General features: G+C 53.2%; 5 protein-coding genes across 5 annotated transcripts; 4 read left to right on the top strand and 1 right to left on the bottom strand.

Moving 5' to 3' along the window:
- Positions 1-19: 19 nt before the first annotated feature.
- Positions 20-1,636, top strand: N7539_009121 (uncharacterized protein; the record flags this gene model as incomplete). Its single annotated transcript, XM_056938716.1, has 3 exons — positions 20-59; positions 226-1,475; positions 1,583-1,636. The coding sequence occupies 3 exons, from the start codon at positions 20-22 to the stop codon at positions 1,634-1,636; spliced, it is 1,344 nt and encodes a 447-aa protein (XP_056786093.1).
- A 638-nt stretch (positions 1,637-2,274) lies between these two features.
- Positions 2,275-3,254, top strand: N7539_009120 (uncharacterized protein; the record flags this gene model as incomplete). The annotated part of the gene is made up of 2 exons (XM_056938715.1): positions 2,275-2,348; positions 2,423-3,254. The coding sequence occupies 2 exons, from the start codon at positions 2,275-2,277 to the stop codon at positions 3,252-3,254; spliced, it is 906 nt and encodes a 301-aa protein (XP_056786092.1).
- Positions 3,255-4,798: 1,544 nt separating this feature from the next.
- Positions 4,799-7,193, top strand: N7539_009119 (translation initiation factor 2A; the record flags this gene model as incomplete). The annotated part of the gene is made up of 6 exons (XM_056938714.1): positions 4,799-4,823; positions 4,955-5,024; positions 5,099-5,170; positions 5,259-5,896; positions 6,011-6,691; positions 6,724-7,193. 6 exons carry the CDS (start codon positions 4,799-4,801, stop codon positions 7,191-7,193), a joined length of 1,956 nt encoding a protein of 651 aa, XP_056786091.1.
- A 2,638-nt stretch (positions 7,194-9,831) lies between these two features.
- Positions 9,832-11,885, bottom strand: N7539_009118 (uncharacterized protein; the record flags this gene model as incomplete). Its single annotated transcript, XM_056938713.1, has 2 exons — positions 9,832-11,740; positions 11,824-11,885. The coding sequence occupies 2 exons, from the start codon at positions 11,883-11,885 to the stop codon at positions 9,832-9,834; spliced, it is 1,971 nt and encodes a 656-aa protein (XP_056786090.1).
- Positions 11,886-12,348: 463 nt separating this feature from the next.
- N7539_009117 (anaphase promoting complex subunit 1) lies at positions 12,349-18,642 on the top strand (the record flags this gene model as incomplete). Its single annotated transcript, XM_056938712.1, has 1 exon — positions 12,349-18,642. One exon carries the CDS (start codon positions 12,349-12,351, stop codon positions 18,640-18,642), a length of 6,294 nt encoding a protein of 2,097 aa, XP_056786089.1.
- Positions 18,643-18,960: the final 318 nt, after the last annotated feature.

Genomic DNA, 18,960 nt, shown 5'->3' with positions numbered 1-18,960 from the left:
GTATTGCTACTCCCATGCGATGTCAGCTTTCAACCCATTTCGTGCGAAGAATGCCGTCGGTGAGTTGCTCCATCGATGCCGATGCCCTGCCTCTTCATTCATCCGCCTCTTGCCGATCAACCGTGCATCACGAAGCCGACAGCCATTCCAGACAGTTTTCTCCTACGCCTGGTTCGACTGAGGAGCCATTGGCGGATTGTGTTGCTAACCCATGCGTCATAATAGGTAGCGCCGACAGTGCGACTGGACAACTTCACATTGCCGGCAAAGAAGTTCAGCCTGGCGAGTTTTTTAAACCAGTTCCTCAACCGCAACTGCCTCGCCATCATCCTCATAGTCCCCCAGGGATCCAAACAGCCAATCCCGACGCATCCGCTCCCTATGTCGTGAACACTGTGAATCCATTTGCCCCAGAATTTTCGGCGAACGACCATGAACGCAACACGGTTGAGCAGACTTCACCTGTCGCGACTGCTTCGCAGTCCAGTTCGGATGACGGCGGCCAGTCTGTCTGGCCATCGGACACCGAAAAGAGTCAATCTGCTGCGCAGAAAACATCTCTGGGAACTGAAACGGGGAATACGCCATCGTCTGATACTCTACGAGAGGATGGCCCAGTCTCGATGAGACCTGGTGTGGGCAACCCGCAAGTACCGCGCTCCAGGCTTGAAGCAGGCGCCAACACATCACCTTCCGGTCGATCAACGAAAGACAAGAAACCACCCCCTCCTCCACCAAACCATCACGGTCGGAAAATCAGCACGCCTTTGGAGACTGCGGGCGCTATAAGCCAATCTAGCGCTGCATCACCTCAACCCTCACCACCTCGATCCCGGAATCGCCTCTCATACCATGCTCTTCTTCCCGACTACCAAACATCGCGTGCCCAACGCTCAGATACCTCCCGCTCCAGACTCAGTAGTGATGGTGTGGACTATTTCTCTTCTTCAACCTCCCTTCCGGTTCCACAACCAGCGCAGGCGGCAGAGAATGGACCTCCGTTGAACCCCGTTCAACGCAGTGGCTCCCAACGATCTCAGCGAAAACGGCCCCCAACACCTCCTCTCAGCCGCCGGCAAAGTCAAATGGGACGCTCCCGATCCTCACAGTCCAAAGCAAGTGGCGGTCGGCTGGTCATGTCATCACTGGATTCCGAGGGCACTGATGGCTCACGACCGCCCAGTCCCGGACCCTCGGCGAGGTCGACTACCCCCACTGCATCCGAGTACAAACGATTTAGCATGCCACCATCTGCAGCACCCCGAGTCGCTGAGAGAGAAGCGGATTCTCGCCCATCAGGGAGTCCACTGCCAAGGGATACTCTCTCCTCCGCCCCAGCGACAGCCCGAGCCAACCTCTCGTCACATGGTCGCCGTGCCTCGTCATATAATGTTCCCATGAGCAGTAGCTCTTCTTCCTCTAGTGTGCCTCCCCTCCACCACCACCACCTCGGCGGGCGCGAGACTCAAGCTCTCGTAGCAGTGAAGGGAGGCCCCTATCGCAGGTGTCCGGGACAGACGTGGTACCCGTGCCGCAGCCCTCCAATGCGACCGACATCTTGGCTGATCTTTCTCGCCTGCAGAAGGAGGTTGATGATCTGCGTGGACATTATGAGAACCGTCAAGTCAGTTCATAGTCTGTGAAGTTAGACAAGGGCGTAAGCCTACGAAAACCTGGCCCTTGACACCAGTCTCTCCTTCACGGATTCTCCTGTCACATGTAGCTCTACGAGTCAACGAATTATTACATAATCTTCCCCTTGCCATGCGACCATTTCTTGACTCTTCCAACATCCAAGTCCGCAGTCAGCATTGCATGAATCCTTCCTGCTTCTATGGTGCTTGCAGTAGCCCTCCCCGAGCAGCTTAGATAGTACACAGTTCACTTCCTAGACAGCTACTTCGGGGGCCGAGTGTTAAGCTTGCATGTGCATTGCGATTAGGTACCACACCCTCAGCTTGCGCCCAATCATCCGCATTCAAGATACCCCATCCACATCCTGTCGATTGGTCGATAAGGTGGGCTGACGTCGCCACCCAATCAACCACCCACTCGACCACTCCCCGCAGTTTCCATTCTTTAATGATTTTGGGCTCGGCATTGAGCACCGTCTGCCTCACCGCACGATTTCTCCCTTCCATCTCGATGCTGTCAATGACTGACTCTACACAAAAAACGCTTTGAGATTTCCCGTCTGTCCCCCCGCCCTTCCAACTTGTATCTGCGGTAGGTATAGTTCGATTGGTATAAGTCACAGATCAAATCTGCGTCACAATGACTACTCCGACCCTCATCGACATCCCTCCACCCCCTCTGACCCCGTCACCCCTTCAGACATGGGACCGTAAGTGAGACTCCCGGCGCTCACTATCGCTTTTTGTTCCGCAACGAGCTTCCACAGCGTCGCTTACATCTCCTTTAGTGGCACTCCCAATTCTGGCACCACCTCGCTCTCAGCACTGTCCACCACCGCAATTAAAGATGGCCACTCGGGTGCACCATTCCCCCACCACCGAGGTCACGCCCACCAGTCCTCCTCTGCCTCGACAACGTCCACAAGCACGCTAGATGCCGAACGTGCCGATCGAATCTCACGTCTTGCAGGCCTCGAGCGTGTCGCTACGGCCCGGGCAGGGGGCCCTCACTCCGGCAATTATGTCCCTTCGTCCCACTTCCCGGGCTATTTTGACAGCCATGCGCTCAAGGAGCGTAGTACTGTGGGGAGTGCCAGCGCAACCGGCAGTGTGGGTCATACAACCTGGGCCTCCAGCAGTGAAGCTTTCTCTGCCGACAAAATGAGCGAGGACATTGATGCAGATGATCGAGACAGTGTGGGCAACATCAGTGATGAGGGAAATGCAAGCTTGGTGGGGTTTGGCGAGGGTGCGAATAGCACAATCTCTGGGCCTGTCAGTCGGCCGAGTGGGTTGAATCGTATGTCCTCGGGGAGCGCTCGACCCACGAGCATGGGTAGCACGGGTGGAAATCTAGGAGCGGCTCGAACCAACCCACTTGCGGGTTATCTCCAACAGCAGCAGCCACCTCCTCCAATGGCATCTACTGCGGTAGCTGGGCGTGACTCGATGGCTTCGTCCAGCGCCGCTGGCTCCGTTACACCGGAGCCTGTTCAAGAAGATGCTCGAATGGTCAATGGCATGACCTATGATGAGAATATCATTGACACCACTGTGCGCACTCCACGACTCGCCACACCGAGCTACAGTCCAGCTGGGCATAATACAGGACGTGACTAGACGTCTGATGTTGCTGATGAGGCGACCCTTAGGGTAGTGGACAGCCTTGGGAGGCGAGTTCCAGAAAAGACCAAGGTCTCTGGCGGTCAGGTATATCCGTTATGAACTGACTGTGGTGGCTCTGGTAAGAGTCTTTCGATCTGAAGGGAAATCTTTCTTGCTGATTCTATGATCTTTGTTGTTTGTTCAGCGTACTATGCTTAGTCTTATTGTTTTCTCTTGTTTCCAGAACTGTCCGGAAGCTGATGCTTGTATTTTTACTATTGTGGGGGAGACCTGGGCCTACCATGATTAATGTGATATGATTTTGGGGCTCGGCTCGTTCTTTGCCTCTGGGGAACAAACATTCACGATTTGATTTCTACGAGATCATGCTGATGGTCAATTTGTAGGTAATAGCCGTGTGGATCTGTCACTACTTTCCTGGCGTATGTGCGAGAGTCGACATGCTGCGGTACTGCAAGATTCTACTTCAGCACTTTCCGCGGCCAGTATCAGTGGGTAGTCAAGGCATTGGCGAACAATTCTGGCGAAAATCAAGGTCCGTGTCTTTGCAGGTCCCCTTTCCGTGATTCACTTAGTAGAAAGCGTAGATGACATGCGAGCGACTTGCTCAAACGCTGCATTAGAGACACCAGTTACCCCACGAGCTCCAACACAAACATACATATCCATGCCCATGCCCGCGCCCATCGTGTTGACCTCGGGTCCAGTAATGGTCAACGACCTTATAGAGACCACGCTGAGGCTCCTCGGCCCAAGCCGCTGCCCTTAGCAACTTAAAACATGACGGCATGCCGCCTCCGAAAGGCCCACCGGTCTCAAGATTGTACCCGTTCCACCGCCCACCGCCCACCGCCCACTGTCGCCCGGCGCGCGCGCCAAGTTACCAGCACCCGAATTTTCAGTCCAGGTTGTCTTCCTTCTCTCTTCCACCCCCACCCTTTGTCGTCCCGCCCTCCCTCCGCACCTGTCCTCCTTCTTCCGATTCCTTTTGCGCCGTCTCGCATTCTTTCTCGTCTCGGAATTGACACCGCCTGTTGCTGGCATTGACTTGTCTAGCATTCAATTGAGAAACGATTATCGATACCTTGGTCTCGCCGCGTCGTCGAGAACTCCCCGCTGTTGGCGTTGACTGCACCGCGCAATTGTGTTTCGCAGCTTCCAACTTTCTCTGCAAAACACACCCCCAGGTCTTCCTCCTGTACCACAGATAATCCTGGAAGCTCGACTTTCATCGAGCAAACTTTCCGTTGATTGCTTGCGAGATACTGTTACGCCGTTGACCGGAAGTTTCTATCTCTTGCCGGACAAATCGTTCCCGTCAGGCACCGTTCCTGTGAAGATTCTGTGAAGACCAGAAGAGAAAACATCGGCCGACATAAGCGCCGAGTCGATTTCCGCCGCTATAAATCTCTTGGGTTGCTCCGATTCTTTTCATCTTTTCAACCTCAACCTGTCAAGTGGTTTCTTCAATCCAACTTGTGACGTGGTTCGCTTCATTTGGTCCAAGCCAACATCTTATTTTGCCACTCGCCCTCAAAATGGCTGCTCCGACACAGCTTGCTTGTATGTGAACCTCATCTACATGCGGACCCCCAATTACCGACTTGTTGGCTGGGCGGTCGGCGAGTTTTCGATTCTGTTGATGGCTTTTTCGCCTCACTTTACCGCCTTACATGGGACTAATGAACATATAGACCGCACCCTTAAGGGTATCGGTATCATGGATGCCGCTCCGGTTTACGAGCCCCTGCCTGGATTTGCGAAGTGAGACTCGCCTGGTTACCCTCCACAATCCTTGGACTCAACATCTGGCTAACCTGCAAGTATCACATCTTCAGGCCTGATGGAAATCTTCGTTGCGCTGCTTACTCACCCGACGGCCGTTACTACGCCTGGGCCTCCCCTCAAGTGTATGTCTCTCCTTTGTCTTTCCTTCTTTGACACAAGATGACCAATATGTCGTTACGTGAAACTAATATGGCTTGGAATATTGTGCAGGGTTACCATTGTGGATGCTTCCGTTGGTCACATCGTTTCAACCATCACTGCCGAGAATGTCTTCGAATTGAGCTTCTCTCCCCTCGGTACCTACCTTATTACTTGGCAGCGCCCCACCAAGGATGCCAATGGAGATGCTACCAAGAATCTCAAGGTTTGGCGCGCAATTGAAGCTGGTGATGAGCAAACCATCGTTGGTCAATTCGTTCAAAAGTCGCAGACCGGCTGGAACTTGCAATACACTCCGGATGAGAAGCTTTGCGCTCGTGTGGTGACCAATGAGGTTCAGTTCTACCAAAGCGACAACCTTTCGACCGTGTGGAACAAGCTTCGTGTGGAGGGGGTGGCGGACTTTGCTCTTTCGCCCGGTCAGACTCAGTCGATCGCGGTTTTCATTCCCGAGCGCAAGGGCCAGCCTGCTTCAGTCAAGGTGTTTATTGTGCCTCAGTTCGGTGCTCCGGTCTCCCAGAAGAGCTTCTTCAAGGGTGACAAGGTTCAGCTGAAGTGGAACTCGTCCGGTACTACTTTAATCGTTCTTGCTCAGACCGAGGTCGACAAGACTGGTAAGAGCTACTACGGTGAGACTACACTGTACTTGCTCAGTGCCAGTGGTGCCTTTGATTCTCGAGTTGATCTTGGTATGTTCTATCCCATTGTTTCTCTCCCAATTTTTTTTTCTTTTTGGGGGCGGGCCTTGTTCGGCTCCAGTGTCTCATTGACCAAAAATTGACATTCTTTCTGCGATCCAATAGACAAGGAAGGTCCCATCCACGATGTGAGCTGGAACCCCAACTCCAAGGAATTCGGTGTCGTTTATGGCTACATGCCCGCAAAGACCACCATCTTCAATGTCCGTGGCAAGCCGACGCACAATTTCCCTCTGAGCCCTCGAAACACCATTCTGTTCTCTCCTCATGGTCGTTTCGTGCTGGTTGCCGGTTTTGGAAACCTTGCCGGTCAGATGGACATCTACGACATGGAAAAGAACTTCCACAAGATCGCCACCGTGGAGGCTTCCAATGCTAGCGTTTGCGAGTGGTCTCCTGACGGTCAGTACATCTTGACGGCGACCACTAGCCCACGTCTTCGTGTCGACAATGGTATCCGCATCTGGCACGTCAGCGGCGCTCTGGTATACAATGAGGAGATGACTGAGCTCTACGAGGTGTTCTGGCGTCCCCAGAGCCTTACTCAGCACCCCTTGGGTGACCCTTTCACTAAGCTGCCTGTGCCCCACCCATCTGCGACTGCCTACTTGGCTACCCGTAAGGCTCCTGTCAAGCCTGCTGGTGCGTACCGTCCTCCCGGTGCGCGCGGTCAGTTGACTCCTCTGGCGTTCAAGCGTGAGGATCAAGGTGGCGCTGCCTACATCCGCGAGGGCGTTGCTGGTTCCGGTACTGCTTCCGTCAACGCTTTTGGCAAGCCTCGTCGCCGTGAGATCCCCGGCGCTGAGCCTGCCGAGGAGTATTTGCCCCCGGTGCCGCTCCCGGAGGCGGCGTTGCGCTTCCTCCTGGTGCGGACAACGCCTCGCTTTCCAAGTCCGCCGCTAAGAACAAGAAAAAGCGTGAGGCTGCCAAGAAGGCTCGTGAGGACGGCACTGACAACGCCCCTCCTGCCAATGCCCCCACTGGCCCCAACGCCAACCGTGGACGTGCTAAGAACAACGGCTCCCCCGTGCACGGTAACGGCAAAGCTTCTCCTGCCCCGGCTGCGGCCCCTGTGACCGAGGCTGCTCCCGTTCCTACTCCTGACTCTGCTGTGGACCCTTCTGCCCAGGACAAGAAGATCCGCGGTCTCCTCAAGAAGATTCGAGCGATTGAAGAGCTGAAGATGCGCCTCGCTGGCGGAGAGAAGCTCGAGGATACTCAGATGAAGAAGATTCAGACTGAGGATGCCGTTCGCAAGGAGCTCGAGGCCGTTGGATACAGCGGTTAGTCCGACCCTTGTTCATACGCTTTTGCTTTTCTCAACGGCGAGAGAAAGAGACGTGTTTTTTTGTCTTCTAGCCCCGAGCTTCTCAGGGATTTACACTGGCGATGATCTGCTTTCGAAAGTACGCAAGGTACGTTTTGATTTTGGCATTGCATCGGGAGGTTTCATTTCCCCGAGAATCCGTTTGTATTGGGAATCGGGATGGGTTCATTCCCCGAGGAATCGCATGCACGTACCGCGAGCCATCTCTGCGGCTACTGCTTTGGTTTTAGCATAGGGCGGTAATCGCCTCGAGATAGGAAAGGAAATTTATGAAACGATTGAAATTCGTGAAAAGCGTTCGATTAGTATTCCGGCGTCATGTCTGTTAGTACTGTAAGCCTAGGGGACATTTACATTTCAAGGAGGCTCTCTGATCTGAAGCGAAATTCAGTATCCTTGGCGCATACCCTTGAGCCGGTCAATATCGGTCTTGATGACCGCTAGAGCTGGAAACAAGTAGTAGCATTGCGCTAGACCGGCGAGGCCCGAGTCTCAACATACCATGAACCCCCCCCCAAAGAAAGTAATAAAACCCTTAGATTCTGACCGCTCGTGGCCAAAGCATTGGTCATGTACACATGTAACCCTGGAAAACAAAACCACAGCCTTCATGTTCAAAAGAAAAATCACCGACATTCAGGCCATCGGGGCTTTGTCAGGCCAGAATCAAATGACCTCGGCACTCTCCTGCTATGTGTATAACGACGATCCGCATATTGAATCCCGGCTTTGGATAGTCCCGGCGTACTGTTGACTGCCAGGCGTATGGGAAGGTGGTTTTGATCTTGTCGGACCGTCTAGTTAGGTTTCCAGCCGTGTGGTTGGGAACGGCGTGATTGCGTGCTTGGTATAGAATTCAGATAGCAGTGGATTTTCAAGGGATTTCCAATTGAAAAAGGTGAAGGATTTATTGGGCAGAGCCCGAAGGCTGGAGATCGAGTGCCTGACGAGCAATGTAGAGACTAGCAGCCGTCGTCATGGAGATAATATCAACAACTTCTCGCATTGTGCATTGTGCATCGAGCTGAGTGGCTGATTGTGCGTCCATTCTCCGCGGCTTGAACGCGTGAGCTAAGAGGAGTGAGGTCTTGTCAATCTGGAATGTAGCGGTTTCCGTTCTGGCTAAGCGAGTAACGGGGTCTGCAAAGTCTGTGACTGTCGTTGTATCCGTCTGAAGTGGGAGGTGGGCATGTTTAGAGGACCTCAAGACATTGATGGGTGGTATCGCTTCTGCTGAGGGAGATGTATCGAGTATACACGAAGAGCACAGTTATCCTACTTGTTCTGGTATGCTACCTGAGGTATAATGGGTCTAAGGATGCGGCTTTCTTCGGTGACTCCAAAGGAGTCTTGCGACCGTCGAGTATGGCAGTATGCAACATAACCCTAGCCCATGCCTCCCTGAACAAGGCTAGTTTGAACAATCTTCCTTGTCGGTAGGGCCAGGATAAAGAACCGGGCTAACGTGCCGCGCAGCGTACTAGTGACTCGTTTTCCTGAGAGACGGGGGACCAGGTAAAGACTTGAGGAGTTGAGCTACGCCGAGGCGCTGGTGATCGTTCATTGTCAGGGACCACCTACGGCGTGGAGTTACGGATCCGTCTGACGCGAAGGGAGGAGGTTTGGCTGGGCTTGGTTTGGTGTTCATGCTAGATTGTCCCAAGGGCAGGAGCAATAGTGAGTGTGGCCTGCTTCTAACGAGATGTTGGAGAGGTTCAGGCCTCGCCGGGGTTGCATGGTTCATCCGACGAGCACGAGAGCTCATGTGCTTGACAGGTATGCAAGCTCTAAGAATAAGTTGCTACAGGCCGCGGAGGCACGGTTCCTACTTGAAAAGACCCGCCATATTTTTCAAGTACTGATCAAGTAATGATAACAGGAAAATATAGCTCGGCATTCACTATTACGCAGAATGGCTTCACCTTCACTGCCTGGAAGAATTCTTTTGCGAATTGGTCGAGTCATCTCCGACCAGGGCGTGATGCCTGCATTTTCATTCCACGGACTGTGGTCAGCTATGATTGATGACACTCTTTGATAGCTCTGCTTTACAGACAATGATGTACCATCCTGGCTAGTTCTCACACCAGGTCCTGTTCCGGACTGTCTCTCCCTGACAACTGGCTACGCCCACCGAGGTGAGATCGCGTCGAGAGACTGATCGGCGATCGTAGAGTTGTGCAGAAGGAGAGGCAGGTGGTTCCAGAAACAAACGTGGGACGCGGGGTGCCGCGACACATGATATGCGCCACGGGAACTCGGTGAAGAGTCCGGAAGCCGAAAGCCAGAAAGAAGCCCAATGGCTTCATGAGGAGATGGGGACGTTGATATATCGCATCCGATACAGAGCTTATTCGCCTCCGAAGAGGGAATTTCAAGGCATGAATCTCGCCTTGCGCTCCACCTTACAGCGCGAATCGGAAAAAAAAAAAAGAACAAACGCTACTGACCGGTTTTCTGAATGACCTAGTATGAAGAAGACAATTGTGAGCTGAAGACGAGGAAATCGGAACGGATCCATGGAGAATAGGTATTCTTGATTCATTAGTAGGTTGGCTTGCCGGTCGACAGCCGCACCGCACGATATGTATTGTCAAGATCATGTAAAGATGCGGGCTCGCTTCGAAGGACTAGCTCCCACGCGCTGAGTTCCGACGCCATTTGCCATCCCACTGAGAAGGCGGCCCATGCCCTCCACATCCAATTCACCTCTGCGCAACATGAATTGATCTGCTTCGGCATTCACTTCGTGCGTCGAATTTCGAGGGACCTTAGAAGTTTCTTCCTCAGACTCAGCCAGTCGAGGTGCGAGAATGATAATCTGGTGCTCAGCAGCAACCAGAATATCAAACTTTTGAGGACTAAGCGCTCGGGATTGACGAGTTGGAGCGGGGATATGGCCAATAGCCTGGAAATTCTCTCCCATCAAATTGACCACCTGAAACGGCGAGACGCGGCAGCGGTTCGAGGCATCAAAGGTACCGGTGGATTTCACAGCGTTTCGCCAAAGCGAAAGTAAGCTGGGGATCGCCGCGGTATGCTGACCGTGTCGAAGCAAGATGGATTCGTCAGGCAGATCATGCGAAACGCTGGTCTGACACACGGAGATTTGACCGCGCAATGAAGGGCTGGGACTTGTCGTCGATCCTTTCAGTAACGTGTCTTCTCGAACGCGTCGGGTTGACGGCGTCATAGGAGCAAAGCGTGATCGCTGTTCCGCCTCAGATTGCGTATTTGTCAAGGGTGCCACGATCCGACCACTGACTGCATAAGTGGTCAAGGACCCTCCGGTCACGCCTTGGACGTTTGACTGCCGGTGTAACGGACCCTTGGTGGTCCCGGGCCCGGCTCCTTCAATGTCCCACACACCCCATTCACCATCCGCCAGGAGAGCCATGATAGCACGACCTCCTAATACCCAGTCGGCATCAATGATGGTCTTTCGTCGAGTGAGGCCTGTTGGCCCTTGCTCAAAACCAGGGTAGAGACTGATCAACCATCGACCCTCAATCTCATTCGGCTCAGTCTCCTCCTGAGACCCCGAATCCCTCCTGTTGCTCTTGGCAGATGACTTTGGACTTGAAAGAGAAGAATAGATTTTCACACAGCCACTGTGGAAGGCAACCAAAAGATTCGAGTGCCGCGCAAAAGGGTAAGAAGAAGGGTTAAAAGCAATTCTTTGCGCTGGAGAGGGCAGAGTTCGCCGTTGCGTAACAATCTCTTGCTCGGTCACTCGGTAGAGCTTTGTGTGTCCCGACGGCTGCTCCGTTAGAGGCACACGATGAATGAAAAGAGCACCCGATCCCTCGGCTGAGTGAGTAGCCACCAAGAGGTACCATCTCCCAGTGTCCTCGGCAAGACTGTGTGGCTTTCGGCGACCTGTATCATCGGCGCACTCCTTCATAGTAAAAGTAATAGAGACACCCCGAGGGATATCCTGATGAGTGACTCCTCCATCTAGTGTCACTTTTTGAACTTTCCAGCTTGCAGCGTCCTTCTGCGACGGATGGGGAGGAACGAGCGGTAATGTGATGACTCGCGTGGAAAGATCAGAACACACCACAGCCACAAAGAGGGTGTCCTTGGCCGCAGTTGGAAAGGGATCGAGAGAAGAACGCGCTTCCTCAGACAGGATTCGGGGCACGGCTACATCGAGAACCCTGCTTCCAAGAGGGATATCTATCTGTCGCAGAATCGGCTCGAATGGAGAAGCGGGGTCGACTTCGGACTCAAAAGCCTCGAAGTCGATACGGAGCTCCTCTGAAATAGCAGGCGCAGGAGCCGGATCCTCTTCGTCTGAGTCAATGATCATCACCGCATCATTGTCATTAGGCTTTGCACTTTTCGAAGGCGCTGGAGGGGCAGCTTCTTTCGGTGCGGCAAAGTCTTTCCCTCCTCTCCATACAATCTTGATCCCGGTCTCGTAGCCGTACACGATGATTGAAGATCCATTGGTTGACCGTAGAGGATAGGCTTGCGCGGAGTGAATGCGATGGGGAAGTCGGTAGCTGAGAAGATTGACAGGGTGACATTAGCCATAGGACTTAGACTACAATAGAGAAAGGCAGAATTACCCCACAAATGTACTTACCATAGTTGCAAGCCATTATCTTCTCGAGGCTGCACAAGCGGATTGAGAGGAAAGGACGGCATGGCGCCTCGGTTTTTTCGAGCTGTTCACGGAATCGTAAGGCACAAGCGCGTACCGCGCAGCACGATGATTTTCCAAAAGAAATATCGGGGTGCCTGTGGGTATGAAGGAATTGAGCAGAGTGACCAGTGAAATATTGCAAAGCGCTGGTGGTAATGCGAGCGGAGCAGACGATGGGAGGACGCTGTTCGAAGGTGGAGGAGATGTCGAAGTAAAGTTGTTTTGGTCGGCAGCAAAAGAAACTCGGCGGGTCGATCTCTCCGCGCGCGCTTGCGCGACTTCTCCAAAAACCCGGCGCCTCATCCCATAAACATGCTTTGATGCGCAATGTACTCCAGCTTCATTCAAAGCGAGAGTATGGGTGCTGCTTCAAAAAGGTCCTCACAAACACGAACAAGCTCATGAAGGCGCCTTACAATTACCGATCGAGCTTGAAGGCTACAAGCTATCGCAGATCCCACCAACATGGCTACCACCCGCTCGCTTGGGGTGCATGAACCTTCAGCCATATCATACCTTGTTGCCGAAGGCTTTCTCCCGCTAGACCCTCCGAGGGATCATTACAAGTGGACAACATGTGCTGACGAAAGTGGCTCGGCTGGTCCTGTTGACGACGAACTGGTGTGGACAAAGCACTGCGTCGTATGGTCTCGCGCGGGCGTCGTGAAACGAGTCTTTAGATTCGACCCCGAAAAAGAAGATGTCAGGCACGCCCTCTTCACCCATTTCGTGGCTGGAGATACTAGGTTGCCCAAGCACAAGGACGCTGCTGGAAGTGCCTCGAAGAAGCACTTCGCGGCGCATGCGACGACAAAGAGCCGGTCAAAGGTCGCCCCAAAGCACGATGGGCTTGCTTCATCCCTGCCAGGCTCTGGATCGACCTTGGATCCATATGCAGACACTCATACTGAAATTGTCGCCCCGCCGAATCCAGGAGAGAAGCGGTCCAGGGCTCTGGTGGTTGTCCTCAAATCCCAAGCGCACATCTTCTTTGTCGCAGGAAACACTCATACCATTCCTTTGCCATTCGAAGTTGAGTCGGTCTTTGCAACTCCTCGAGGCCTACTGTTCCAGCGAAAGATTGTCGATGATGCTCCACAGCCACGCACATCGTGTCCACCTCCTCCGAACTCCTTCATGACATCAGCTTCATTGTTTGACCCCGGCGCATCGCAGTCGTCCAACACAGTGCGGCCGGCCCCTAGTAAAGGGAAAAGGCAGTCCCTCAAACTACCTTCAATACGGAATTCTACATGGGGTGCGAGCTCGCAAGGTAGTACAGATATTCCTCGTGTCTTTTCACTCATTGATCCTCATTCTGAAATGGGGCTGGTAGTCACTTCCTCAGCCTCGCGTGGATTCAAGAGCAGTATCGGCAGTGGCGCCTCGCGACGTCAAGCTTCCGGTCTAGAAGCTCTCGATTCTACCGACGAGATCGTGTACATCTCTGCTAAAGACGAATTGGCGGGTGCAGGACAACGCCAAAATGACACCCCTCTAATTCTAGTGGTGACGACGAACACTGTTACCGGACTCTACACTATCTGGACGGCAAGATACAGAGACGATGTAATAGACGGCTCAAAATTGGAGTCCTCGCGCAGACAGACTGAGGGCACTCGTTCGAAGAGACGAAGCTCCCATTTTGGAATGACTCCAGGTACAACCACTCCGGTAGCTCGACCGCCCACAAGTCGAGAAAGCTTTGGCCCATGGACGGAACATTGGGCTTCGTCTCAGCAAGGGGAAAACAGGAACAACGTTGAGGAAGACCTAGTCTCGCGGGTAGCCCAGGACTTTGGTGACATTGGGGTGCCTCTCAAGACGTCTCGGAGGGTCAGCTCTCTTCTCGCACGCACGGATCTTGCTACGAGCCAAGACCGTATCACTTTCTCAGACCTTGCTACGGGTAGCCAGTCTGGCGGAACGGCTCACCACGGTACTTTTCGGCAGTCCATGGGGGCAGGTAGCACGAGAGCGAGTTTTGGATACAATCCTCGGTCGAGTCTTCCGCCAGGAACAGGATCTGTCTACAGCGCTGCTGGTAGCTTTATGGATTCTCATGTGGACAGGTTACTTGAAGAGACAAATGGGGGCGCCCTGACTGATGGGTTTGGCAATATTGCTTTGCGTGAATCCGCTTCCGGTTTACCGGAAGAGCTACTTTTAACGAAAGTTGAAAGCTTTTCTACTATGTTTTCGGGCAATTTCCGTGGATCCTTTGAACACGCATCGTCTCGCAATCTCAGAATCTCGACGCTCTCATCATCAGAATCGAGCACGCAAAACGGCAATCTGCGATTCGTGGCAGTCTGCGTCGTGGATCGAGATTCTCGAAACATGACGATCGTCAATCTGAAAGCTGAACAAGTAGCCGTCTCGAAGAGCAAGAAAGCAGCGAGAAAGTTCAAGCCAGAGCGACGGCCTCTGCTAGTCCATGCAATTGGGGTTCAGTATGTTCCCAATGTTTGGGATGCGTGCACTGTGAAGGATGGTGGAATCTCACGCATCCTGACTTTGTCTGTTGCGGAGGACGGGCATCGCGAGTTATGCTTGCAAACTCCTTGGAGCAGCCCAAGTCAGGTCGAAATCCCCTGTCCTCTTCAGATGAACGAACCACATGGAGTGTCGGCCAGCAAGCTCGTCATACGCCCTCGAGAAAGTGGCGTCAATCGGGTTATGGCTGATCCGAGCCTTGTCTTCGAAGCCTTTGATCACAGCTGCTCGCGAGGGAAGATAGATTTGGTTGATACAACGAAGCAGCGGCACAGGCTCCAGATACGCATGGAACCTCGCAATGAGCTCATTCAAAAGATCCTGAAAGTATGCAACTTCGTACTTCGAGATACCGGGAAAGCTGGAGACGGCATACTGGTCGCCTGGTGGGAGGTTGTCCGATGGCTGCAAGGCAGAGAAGACGTCGACAGCGATCTTGAATGGGCAGCTATAGTCATCGTTTTGTTCTCTCTGGCGACCCCTTTTATTCAATCGCCTCAGCCTCAAGCTCCAGTTAGACGGACGCGCCGAAAAAGGAATCTCCTTCGATCCAGCAGCGGCAGCTACATTGACTTGGAAAGCTGGGAGGCTATGCTTGATCTTGAAGGCGGGTCTTCCGGCGTTGTTGCACCATGGATGAAAAGCAGTGCATGGAACTGGATCGTCGAGCAGGACGCTATTTCAGGGACTTCAGCCCGAGTCACAACCCGGCAACCAAAGGGCGAGCAGCCAGGTGCGAGTCGAACAACATATCGTCCGAATTCCTACCTACTTCGTTGCGCGTCTTTGAGTCGCGAGTTCCTACAGAGCCCGTCGGGAGCTCGAGCCATTGGCAAGGATGGGTATCTGCCCATTTCAGGGGCTTTCGCCGATTCCACAAGAGGCACGGCGCTTGGCACAATACTGATTGGCCTTCACCTTCTGCGAGAGGAACGCAAGCTCTGCACTTCTGACTCTGAGGATTCACAACAGCCATTGGGCCTGCTTGGTCCAGTCCTTGCTCAACTAGGTGGCTGGCTCGGTTGGCAATCCTGGAACTGGACGGATAACTCTTATTATGGCACTGAGATGGCCAGTATGGAACGATGGCAATTTGAAGATACCCGCATCACCGAGCTCAGTGTGCCCGCTGAACCATTTGCACCGCCGTCAATCTTTGATTTCTTGGCTCGAGCCTCGAGCCAGGATCCACCGTCCTTCCTATCCCTTCTCGACGTTCTTAATGCTCAAGAGCGTGCTTCTCGCAAGGACAAGCTCTGGAAAGAGTGCTTCTTGATAACCCCAAGAACACTTGCCTTGATCGGCTTCTTCTCTGATCTACGTCGCGCGACCTCTCCCTTGGACAAAATTCAGCTACTCCGTCGCTGGGGTCTGAACAAGAGTGTGATCGATTCTTTCCCAGAAGGCGTCAGTGGCCCGTTGTATGAGACGGTGATGCAATGTCAAAATGAAGCATCTACTTCGTGGCATACTGCACTTCTGGAGATCATCGACCGCGAAGATTTGTACATGTCGATGAATCCAGCTCAAGCCAAGAGCTTCGCCCATTCCCAGCAGCCTGTTGCTTCTCATGATGCTTTCCGCGATCATCACAATATTGGCACTTCGGCACTGGAGTTTGACACCAATGTGGCCTTTGAAGCTTCTGCGGAAGCTGACCGGCTGGCGGTGACCAAGCTTGTGTTCCGCGAGGACAGGCGCTACATTGATGCATCACGGCTTCTGAATCAGTCAAAAGCGCCCGTAGCAGAATGCGTTCCTGAGCCGCAGTGGACGGACTCCGACCTGCTTGAAGCTCAAAAAGATATAGTGCAACTTGTGTCGTTCCGCACATTGTCCATTCCCGCTGGTCGCGGTATGCTTTACTTCAGTGGACGTCTGCCCTTATTGACTGAGAAGTTGCCCATTCCTTCCTTCTCATTGCAATGTGTCATGAAGCCTTCCAATGTTACTGTCAGTGCTGACAGAAGTGCCTTCACCGAAGAGAAGGTCTGCTGGGCGTTTTTCCACAACGGTGTGTCAACGGGATTGGCGATCTCAAAGGCGTCAAAAGGTATCGATACATCGTGGATCCTCTTCAACAAGCCCCAAGACTTGACCAATCGTCATGCTGGTTTCTTGCTGGCTCTTGGTTTGAATGGCCATCTGAAAAGCCTGGCCAAGTGGGTGGCTTTCAAGTACCTGACTCCGAAGCATACCATGACTTCGATCGGGCTGCTGCTTGGTCTTTCGGCTTCCTACATAGGCACCATGGACACGCTGATCACTCGACTACTTTCCGTCCACGTTTCGAGAATGCTTCCTATGGGTGCTGCTGAGCTCAACTTATCACCATTGACCCAGACTGCCGGTATCATGGGCATAGGTCTACTCTACTGTGGCTCGCAGCACCGCCGCATGAGTGAGGTGATGCTGTCTGAAATCGAGAGCACTGAACAAGAGGAGCATTCCGCATCACAGGAGGACTTACGAGACGAGGGCTATCGTCTGGCCGCAGGATTTGCGCTTGGTTTGATCAACCTCGCCAAGGGAAAAGATCTCCAGGGCATGCGGGACATGCACGTCGTCGAAAGACTTCTTTCCATTGCCGCGGGCACTAAAAACGTTGATCTTGCACACGTGCTGGACCGTGCCACAGCGGGTGCCACGATTGCAATTACTCTCATATTCATGAAGACCAATGATTCACATCTAGCACAGAAGATTGACATTCCTGACACCACCGTCCGATTTGACTACGTCCGGCCAGATCTTTTCCTGCTGCGCACACTGGCACGCCATCTTATCATGTGGGACAGTATCAGACCTGAACCGGACTGGGTGGATTCGAGTTTGCCCCCTGTTTATCGGAGACGGGCTCGCCTTCGCGGTATCCGTCAGTTGCAGAGTGAAGATATGCCCTTCTTCAACATTCTTGGGGGTATCTGCTTTGCTCTAGGCCTTCGGTACGCCGGCTCTGGTAACACGCAAGCTCGAGATCTTCTCATCTACTATCTCGACCAATTTATTCGCATTTCGCGCTTACCAGTTGTCAGCTATGACGGCAGACTGACACGCAATTCAGTGCGCAATTGTCAGGATATCGTGTCTTTGTCGGCTGCAGCTGTCATGGCTGGTACAGGCGACCTGTTGCTATTCCGAAGGTTGCGTTCGCTTCACGGACGGGTCGATCCAGACACGCCCTATGGTAGCCACATGGCTGCCCATATGGCAATCGGTATGCTTTTCCTGGGAGGAGGTAGCTACACGCTGGGAAGCTCCGATCTTGGCGTGGCCGCGCTTTTGTGCGCGTTATATCCCATTTTCCCCACCACCGTTCTAGACAACAAATGTCATCTTCAAGCATTCCGTCACATGTGGGTTCTCGCTGCAGAACCTCGCTGCATCGTGCCTCGAGATTTGGACAATCGGCGACCTATCTCCATCCCTATCACTCTAACCACACGGACTGGCGCTATTTTCAGCCTCACTGCACCCTGCCTGCTTCCTGATCCCAGTGAGATCACCCGCGTTGATGTTCGAGGTCCGGACCATTGGCCTCTGGTGCTAGACTTCAATCAAGACCACGCTCTACGTGAGAAGTTCCGCCGCGGTGATCCATCCGTCTATCTGCGTCGCAAGGCCACCTACAGTTCCGCTGGCGACGCCAGCTCGGTATTCGCCTCGACTCTAACCGGTCTCAGCGAAGCACAAGACATTCTTCCCGCTACAGCAGCTGCCGGCGCAAGCTCTGCCAAGGGCCTTCCACCATCACTGTGGCCAAATCAATCAACCTTGCTGCCCGTCTTGCTGGGCGCCGCAGCAGGATCTTCCCAATCACCATGGGACTGGGTCTTCGCTCTCCCTTCCCTGCGAGGACTAGACATTCGCGAACGATCCCTCGTTCTACCGTCCTCTTTCCCTGCGCCCTCGAACCGAATCAACGCACAATCGGTCACAGCGCCACCATGGCTCCGTACCTCGGCCGTTGACACTCGCCTCGCCCTGGCGCACACGGTTCGAAATATCGTCCAGGCTGCGCATGGTCTTAGTGCGGACGCAGATGAAATCCGCGATCGTGTGTGGCAGCTTAGAATATTGTTTGAGTGGCTGGATCGCGTGCAGTCAGACGAAGCTGAGAAGAGCGTGAGTCCGGACGCGCTCCCACAGTCACAGAATCAGACGTCTGGCTTGTGGCTACGGAGGGATTTCTTGGAGGAGGCGAGGTGGCAGATTTTGGGGGTGCAGAATGAAGACTATGGAGTTGGAATGGACGGTGCTTGATGTTCGTGTTCATGTGAAGTACCCTTAGACTTTTGCGATTGCATCTTTATTTGACTAGGGATGATAGATGAGGATCGGTGTCAGTGTGATTGTTCATTGTATGATATGATATCCATGATAGTCAATCGAATTGACGTTTCTCTGTGTCGCTCGCGATTCTCGTAAGTTCTTGAAACCGATACCGATGCATTAACATTCTGTGCGAGAACATTGCTTTATATTAAGTAGATCAAGATACTCAAGATAACGCTTCAAATCATGCATGGCAACGCATTGAAAAGCGTCGGGCATCCAACTCCTTTTCCTATGTCACGAGTG

The sequence above is a fragment of the Penicillium diatomitis genome (assembly GCF_028827545.1).
Source record: "Penicillium diatomitis strain IBT 30728 chromosome Unknown utg000015l_segment0_segment0, whole genome shotgun sequence".
NCBI classification, from domain to species: domain Eukaryota; kingdom Fungi; phylum Ascomycota; class Eurotiomycetes; order Eurotiales; family Aspergillaceae; genus Penicillium; species Penicillium diatomitis.
The sequence above is the reverse complement of the archived record's forward strand: the minus strand, read 5'-3'. Positions and strand labels throughout refer to the sequence as shown.